General features: G+C 29.3%; 1 protein-coding gene across 1 annotated transcript; it reads right to left on the bottom strand.

The window, feature by feature from the left end:
• Positions 1–6,633: 6,633 nt before the first annotated feature.
• On the bottom strand, positions 6,634–8,158 carry LOC100787150 (transcription factor MYB106). The gene is made up of 3 exons (XM_003517760.5): positions 7,957–8,158; positions 7,705–7,834; positions 6,634–7,592 (listed from the first exon to the last, which is right to left on the bottom strand). The coding sequence occupies exons 1-3, from the start codon at positions 8,087–8,089 to the stop codon at positions 6,905–6,907; spliced, it is 951 nt and encodes a 316-aa protein (XP_003517808.2). The 5' UTR covers positions 8,090–8,158; the 3' UTR covers positions 6,634–6,904.
• Positions 8,159–9,418: the final 1,260 nt, after the last annotated feature.

The following is a 9,418-nucleotide window of genomic DNA, read 5'->3' as shown; positions in this document are numbered from 1 at the left end:
GATCACAAGGCACATTTGGTTGGACCGATCCCACTTCTCAATTTTTACCTCATTAGAGGTTTCCGGAGTGGAAATGGGTCATTCCGTCCTCAGTGCCAAGTCCAAATCCATACAACCAAGAACAATTTATATGACTTCCTTCCAGACCTTAAAATTTGTCTCATTCAACATTGGGATAGAATTCACTTGGGCTGCATTTGCAGCATTGATAATATTAACTAAAGAGAGAACAAAAATAATAACATGTTCACAAATAATCGAGCAAGTCATATAAAGTATATATATAACAAGACATGCAAATATTTCCCATAATAGATCCATCACAAGATACCCAACACAACATTTATTCTAGTCTTTGGATAGAGAAATTAATTTGTAATTGGTACTCTCAATGCAATAATCAAATATTAACAATTAGTTCTGTCAAATAATAGCCTTTCTTGGTACCGACTATTATTCACAAAAAAAAACTTTATAATTGTCACATATTTATCATCGCGGGTATGTTATTATTTGGCCAAATTGTGTATTCCTTTGGGCCGATCACAATTCGCATAAATAATTTCATACTAACATCTATGCAATTTAATTAAATTAATTTACGCAATAGAGGTTACTTTGGCAACATAATGGTTCAATCAATTTAATTAAAATTACAAGACACAAATAAATGGAAAGGATCTGTAATGATTAAATTTGTACCCAATTATGATAACAGTAAATGTTTGAAAAATTACATCATGATAAACTAATTACGCACCCGAAACAAACATATCACGGTAATATCACAAATTTATACTAACCACATGAATAACATAAATTATCAGCTTATCACCGTTTCATGAAAAAAAAAATAATTGGCCAAAAAAAATAATAAATTATTCATATAAGACAAAAGACCATTGTCTTATTACTGATTCATATAAACAAAAAAAATATATATTTATGAAATTGTGTCACGTACTAAATGTCAACACCAGATACATAGAACTTTATCCCAAATTGAATAATATGCCAGCAAATGCGACACAAACAAAAAAAATTGTGCAACCCTATAAATCAAATGCAGAGGTCTTTTATTAATTATAGAGAGGAGAAAAACTTTATGACCATAACACATAAATTTAAGGGTTTTACAATTTTATTGATCAAAATAGTTTCTCCCCAAAATAAAATTAGGGTTCATATAACTAAAAAGGATCTAGATATAATACATATCCAACAAAGCTTTAAATCCCAATAATCTAACAGTAATGGTGGCTCTGATACCACTTGTTGGAAATTTTCAATAAATCTTATAAAATACCAAATGAGTACCATAACATATTACGTCAGATTATCAAGAGGTTTTAAGGAATACCTGGATCCATAGAGGTTGATTAACACGCAGCAGAATCTGACAGTGGTCACGAACAATTGGTTTAATGACCTTCCTCAATCAAATCACCTTCTTCCTTATGGGACCTTCGTTTTCTCTTCAGATGGGGAGAGAAGAAATTGTTTATTGATTTGGTGTATTGGGGACCATAATCATACCTTATGTTTTAAACCTATTAAGATTCTCATTATTCCCTAATGGACTAAATTGGTTTTCGCTCATTAAGCCCATATCAATTTTCTCGTAGTCTAATAGACTCACTTAAATAGATCACCTTATATTAAATCCATTTAAATGTAAATAACTAATATAAATGTTATAATATAATATGTAGCCTATATTAATTAATTAGAAACTATAAAATTCCTAACAATAAGTTCAACAAATATTGTTGTATACGATTTTGATCTTTTTCCTTAAAATAAATAAATAAATATCCAGACATGCATGAAGAGATGACACTGATCATCTTGCAAGCATTTTAGATTGCCTACAGTAGAACTGACAATATATAATATATATAATAGGTAATTAGCTACAAATGTGAAATTTTCGTATGAAAATAGATTGTAAACTATATCGCATTTCTAGTCCATCTATATACGTATATATATAATTGCCACCAAAAATGGACTGGATCAACTAATTTTCAATTAAGAGATAGTTGATATCCTCGCATAAGAAATTATTGCATCATATATGGTGTTGTATAAAGGTTGCATTCGAAACTATTTGGGATCGCGAGTAGGACATATTTATTAACTATCGATCCAATCACATGATAATTTACACCATGCCAACAAACTGTCCTTTCTTCGGAAGAAAAACAAACTGTCCTTGAAGTTGGAGTTGTTGGCTTCATTATTAAACTTTGTATATACACTCATTTTTTCTTCTTCTAAAAGTACAACTGTTATTAGTTTGGTCCTTTCATTAATTAGAAATATTTTAAACATGAATCCTCTATAGGTCAATTTTTCTTTCAAAAGACATGCACATTTCAAGAGGATCTTTCAAAATGTCATCTGTTCAAGTATTATTTTTTGTGATGAAATAAAGTTAAAACTTATATGAAATGTCGTAGTCGCTATAATAGGGAGTTAGTGCATGCCACTAAAGTTGTTGCTATTAGTTATTACAAAAGTTGTTGTATTTTAATAAAATGATATTTTTATTAAATTTATATTTTGCATTATATTAGTTAACATAAAATAGGATTTTACAATGATATTTCACTCAATTTATTTTGTTATGGTATGAAATGAAAATTCACTATATATTACTTACTATCTTATATTTCTTATAGTTGGGATTTTTTTTATATATGTAAATTAGATTGTCTAATATTTTGTATACACCAATCAGAGGTAGAAAGAACTACAAAGAGAATGAGAAAAAAAATAGTAAATGTGATACGTGATATTATAAGAAGAAAAGAGAATGATATATAAATTGAGGACAAAAATTAGGCATATGAAATATTAAGGTTGGTTTTTTCTGTATCCATAACACAACTCACTTTGAACACTTACCAGTATAAATGACATTTTTTTTTATATTTTACATTCTAACAAATTAAATCATCAATTCGGCATGCATGTAAAATAAGTTAATATAGAACCAACAAGGTTTGAGTTTAATGCAAGGGACTAGTTTCTCATCACAATATAATAGTTTGAAGTTAGAATCTTTACCAAAAGAAATGTTTGCATTTAGTGTCTAATCATTCCTTGAAAAAGATTGTCTTCGAAAAAAAAATACTCGTAAGGAAAAAAAATAACCTTAGATTGGTTATAAAATTGATATACAAAAAGTTACATTTAAAATTGGATCTATTTGAAATATTTTTCAAAAATCCACTTTCAAAATCCATTGTATTTGTAACTGATCTACAAAGTGGACATTTTATAGATTGTTTCTAGACAAAACTATAAAAAAAATGTTTGTAGATTAGTTGTCATAGATTGTTGTAAAAAATCCTTTTAAAAAAAATAAAAAGCACAACTACAGGTCGTTCATGATGTATAATGCAATCCAATATGAAAATTACAAATACAGAACCAACACCAAATACTTAGAGTGTATTTGTTTTAATGTTCAACAGCTTCAAACGTCCGTTGAATCCAAAATAATTGTCTTTTTACTTCTATATTCTTGCATTTGAAAGTACAATTTCCTAACTCAATGTGAGTCGAACCGGTATCATCAAACACACACTTAATAAATATAAGAAAACTACAAATCATTATAAAATAGGCTTAATTAGTTGGGATTTTGATATTAAAGAAATCCCTATATTTTAATATTAAAGAAATCTAGTCCAACATACTGATATGCTCACATAGCTCTCAAAAATGAGATTTGAAAATAGAATAAAATATCCTAGTTGAGGCTTAAACTCACTATCCTATACTCCCATTTGATCTAATAGAATGAAAATGCAATTGACTCTTCCAAGGTACCTCTCATTTCCTCTTCTATTCTATATTTGTATGGTCATAAACCTTTCCTTGAATTATATTTATTCATATCAAAGCAATCACCACCACTTTGTACACTTCATACCAATTGAATTTCTATTCTATTAGATCATACAAAAATAAAAAAGAAAAATACATTATTAAATGAGAAATTAATAGTGCATCTATGAATACCATTGATGATAAGGCGTCCATGTTGATGTCTATAATCAAATGAATATTTTCCTTGTGTTAAGCCAATAAACCAAAACAAGGTAAGCAAATAAAATAAATAATAAAAATAATTATAAAAAATTAATCTACTTTAATTTTATTCAAATTTGTTGCTTCCCATATTATGTATGAATGAAATATTTCGAAGGTAAACTACATTTAGGTAATTACTAAATAATAACAAAAATAATTTATTAAATAACATTTTATGAGTATACTATATAACTTCAAATAATTAGTAATGTTAAAATTTTAATGATTAATGTATAAGTCGTGTTGTACTACAAGAAATCAGAGGTATGAAATTGAACACTTCATTTGGCCATGACTTGTCTACGTTTAGTCCATCCTTATTTTTAATAAATGACTTAAATATACTTTTAATCGCTCAAATTTTGGACGCTTTTGATTTTAGTTTCCTAATTAAAAATCTACTCTTATTTAGTCTCTTAAATTTGCATAATGTTATTTTTAATATATCAACTTTACTTTGGGGACTAAAAATATGTACTTTTCAGTCCCTTAAATTTACTTTAGGTGACTAAAAACAACATTCTTTAAATTGAGGGATTAAAAATAACAAACTTTTACATGCGGAACCAAAATCAAAACTATCTAAGTGATTAAAAATATATTTAAGTATTAATAAATTTATTTTTCTTATCAGAAATGCATAAGTTTTTTTTAGTATTTATAATTATTTAAAAAGATAATGTTAAGAATCTACTTACTGTCATTAGACAGAAAACATTGTATAAATATATCATTTTATATATTAAATTTGAAATTAGGTTAAATTGATAAAGAAAATAAGGCAATGCAAATATAGTGTGTTATTTTATATTAACCAGTAATTTTAAATTTGAATCATAAAACGGTAATTGTGTTAAATTAAATTTGGTAAGGAAAACTTTATTATCTTTAGTAGTCTGTCCTAATCAAACTCAAATAGAGTGGTTTAACTTCAAAACATTTTTAAAAAAAAGTTATAACTAACAGGCTAAAAAGCCATAGTGTGTGACAGTTACTGAATGTTACATTGCATAAAAATCTAAGCTATTCACTTTTAATTGAATAATATTTTATAAAAAAAAAAAACCCTCGGTTGGTTGAAAAAAATAAAACATAAAATGGATTTCAATCTATGTAGCTGATCATGAGATAAGATGGTCGATTGTCGAATTCTCACAACTAGCAAATTATGATCAATGTATTTATTCAAAGAAATTTCAAAAGCTAGGTAAAGTCATAAAACAGACTGGTCAATGTATTTATTTGAAAATTTTCATAAGCTAGTGATGCAATCCTAACCCCCAAGGGCATTGGATAGAGAACTCCAAGAAGATTGGACCAAAAATGCAAGAGAAGGCCCTAGGGTTCTCATGAGCCTTAGGGTAGATTTCGGGCCCATGGGCTAAGTATGAGCCCACTTATCTTGGTACATATTAGATTAAGGTTTCATTAATTTTGGGTCTTGTATTTAGGACTCCATAATGTAGGTAGGGTACCCTAGAAATATATGATTTTTTCAGCCCTTGTATTTTAGGACACCTAGACTAGTTTTTGTATTAGGGGTAGTTTTGTAATTTCACATGCACTAAGTGGATATTTGATGTGTGTGGTTGGAAATAAATTTAATTGAATTGGTAGAAGCCCAATCCAATTAAATTTTAGAGGGAGAGGTGAGCATTTGCTTACTACACCCCATTGCCACATCATATAGTCACACTTTGTGCATGTCCTTCATGCTTTTCATGCCTCATGACACCTAAACACACTTAGTGGAGAATCTTGAAATTGATCTTGGATTAGTGGGCTGAACCATAACTAAAATTCACTAATCATAATTAGTGAAATTTTGGCTCCAAAGTTTGGCTCCACAAATTCAATTTCAAATTCAAGTGAAATTTGAATTTCCCTCCAATTTTGTGTGACACTTAGGCTATAAATAGAGGTCATGTGTGTGCATTTTTTTGAACTTTGATCATTTGAATATTAACTTCAGATTTCAGAGCTCTTTTTGAGCACAAAATTTCGTGCTCTTTTCTCCCTCTCCCTTCATTCATCTCCTTCTTCCTCTTCCTCCAAGCTCTTATCCATGACCTCCTATGGTGGTGAGCTTCTTCTAGACTCATCTTCTCCTTGAAGTGGTGTCTTCTCTCTCTCTTCCTTCTCCATTCCGCTGCCATTTATCTTCCAAGAAACAAAAGAATCCATTGATGAAAAAGATCCTAGGCCTACAAGCTCCAATGGAGCTTGCATCAGCTAGGTAAAATCATATTACACATCTTTTTTCAAAGAATGTATACAGGCATGACATATTTACAAATTTTCAAAATACATACACAAATAAATAGGAAATTAATTTAACCAAATCAATTAAAAAGAATAAAAAACAAATATTGAATATTAATCATTAATAATGTTAAATATCATGATTTACCTGAAAATATGTAAACACCCTTAATTTATATACCTATAAATTTTTATTTGCATGCTTCTGAAGCCCCTATTAATTCATCCGAATTGTAGAAAACAGGTAAGTTAACAGAATCTGTCAGGTAGGTAATTTTTTTCTTTCAAAATGGATCTAAATCTGTACCCCGCATACTTGGGACATTGATATAGGACTACATAGTTGATAGATTGAAAACTATGGTCACATCTCTTTCTTCAGATGGCTTTCCGAGACACACAAAATGAGACACCCAACCCAATATGAAATTGAAAACCCCGAGAAGGACAAGTTACAAAATCACTCACTATTATTACAACTAACAAGCAAATTATGCAAATTGCACTTTCCATTTTCATACTCTTCTCCAAATCTCTTTCAAAAGAATGATTGTTTATTGAGGCCTTCCATGTCATTCGACCCCCTAAACAATTCTAGAATACTCTCACATCTTATTGTTCTAAAGGCTTCCACAGCCACCATAATATCTTCATCTTGTAAGTTTGACAAGTAATTTTCTGGTATCTTTTGAATTTGACTATTAGTTTCGGTGACGTTAACATCACTCTCATAAGAGAGTGAGCTTCCCGTGTTGGTGAATTGTCCAACATTGGTAGAGACTGCAGGAACCTTCCAACCGGGGATGCTCAACGGGGATACTGGCCATAAAGGGTCATGATTTGTGGCAAGCACGAGGGCATACATGTTATACACTGTGTTGTGTTTGGTTGATACTGAATCTGATGATGAAGGACAAGGTTGAGTTGGGATTTTGCTTAAGACTAGCTGAGGTTGATGTGAGGAGTGAGATCCAACTTGCAACACGGATCCTCTTGCTTCGGCTTCCATTCGAGCACTCTCCCATTGAGCCACGTGGTTGGTATTGATGGTGTTCTTGAACTGGCCATGGCCACCACCATAGCGTTCAAACGTATTGGGTTTTATTGGTTTGTGAGTAACGGGATCTAAGCCCATTCTGATAAGTCTTTTCTTGACGTTGGTGTTCCAGTAGTTCTTGATCTCATTATCTGTTCTCCTGGGCAAGTGAGCTGCTATGATTGACCATCTAATTAACAATGGAAAAATGGGAAAATTAACATATAATTACAATGGAAGCTTGATTAACCATTCGATTTAACACTATAAAAATCTCAAAACCAAGAGAAATAAAAGGTCACTTGTTTCCCAGAAGAGCATGAAGTTGAATAATGGTGTGGTCTTCCTCCATGCTGAAGTTTCCTCGTTTTATATCTGGCTTGAGGTAGTTAATCCACCTCAATCTGCAACTCTTTCCACATCTTTCAAGACCTAGATATACATGTATGTGTGTCACAAATATATAAAATTAGGAATTAAATTTTGATTACCCCATGGATCAAGAACATTTAGACTCAGATTGAGAAAAAAGGTACAAAAGTTTGTATTATTACCTGCTTTGTCAGGCACTGAACGCCAGTTTCCATGGCCATGCTTTTCAACATAAGCAACGAGCTTCTTATCTTCTTCGGGTGTCCATAGTCCTTTCTTCAACCCTCCCTTCTCACAGCATGGCATCCTTCCCATTTTTAGTGACAAACTGATATAAGGAATTAAACCCGAAACAAACCTTGTGCTTGTTGTTTAGCAGTAGCAGTCCAAAACTTAACCTATAAAGAGAGGATATATATAGGAGCTTTTATATGGGGTAATTAGATATATTTGTATACTCACTTTCTTTTGTTTCTTATTTTCAACTTTTTTAACTTTTCTCTTAATTTTTTCATCAGATTATGTTTTTTGGGTCTAAAACATTTGTTTGGACTTTTTGAGTCACTAAAACATTTGTTGGATGTTGAAGTTTCCAATAACTTTGTTAACGACTAATTTTTGTCGAAAAAATCTGATAGATCTGAAATTTTTTCTCAACACCACGAATTTTCCATGCGCAATACTCGATCAGACTTTTCTTAACTGGACCAATATCTCAGTTCTACTCATACCACAACATGTTATTTGGTTTAATATGATCACACTGATTATGTAAAAATAAATATTTAACCTATTTAATACACATAAATACTAGTTTAATTTCAACTTTATAAAAATTAATATACAAATTTTATTAATAAATTATAAAAATTATAATAAAAAGTTTAAATTCTTATAATTTAAAATTAAACTAGTATTTTAGCTTGTGCATTTAGATAAATGTATCTTCTATCACAGTAGTTATGTAAAAATAATTATTTATCCTATTTAACACACATAAATACTAGTTTAATTTCAAATTATAAAAATTATGATATAAATTATAATTTTTCTTATAAAAAATTAAATTCTTATAATTTAAAATCAAACTCTTATTTTAGCTTGCAAGTTACACAAAATAAATGTATATTTTCTATGATTAAAATTTATAATAAATAAATATTTACAAATATATGAATTATACTATAATTAAAAAAATGAGATAGAGATGAAAGATATTAAATTAAAATTGATAGCGGTTAAAAATATCAAGTATACAAATAAAAATAAAGATAAATAGAAGGTAGTTTCATGTGGTTGGAAAATGTAATACGAAAAAAGTTTAACTTAGAGATGAAGGACTCTCTGGCTTTGTGTATTCTAATTTAGGAAAATACTAAGTTTTGATCTCACTCTTTATTATTGATAAAAATTTATTGAAAAACAAAAAATTTAATATGTCTGATTTCTTATTTAATGAATTTTGCTTATAATTTTATAATTTCTAAGAAATTTCAATCAATAATAAAAAGGGTAATTGAGAATTGATTGTGCTATCACTTCTCTTTTAATTTATAATACAAAAGTATATTAAAATAAAAAGTCAGGTGTAGCTAAAAGATGAGAAGTAAAATAAAAATGTTAATTATCGGCTTAATATATAAT

This window comes from Glycine max, chromosome 1 (assembly GCF_000004515.6).
Source record: "Glycine max cultivar Williams 82 chromosome 1, Glycine_max_v4.0, whole genome shotgun sequence".
In the NCBI taxonomy this organism is placed as follows: Eukaryota; Viridiplantae; Streptophyta; class Magnoliopsida; order Fabales; family Fabaceae; genus Glycine; species Glycine max.
Note: the sequence above shows the minus strand (reverse complement) of the source record. Positions and strands in the feature narration are given on the sequence as shown.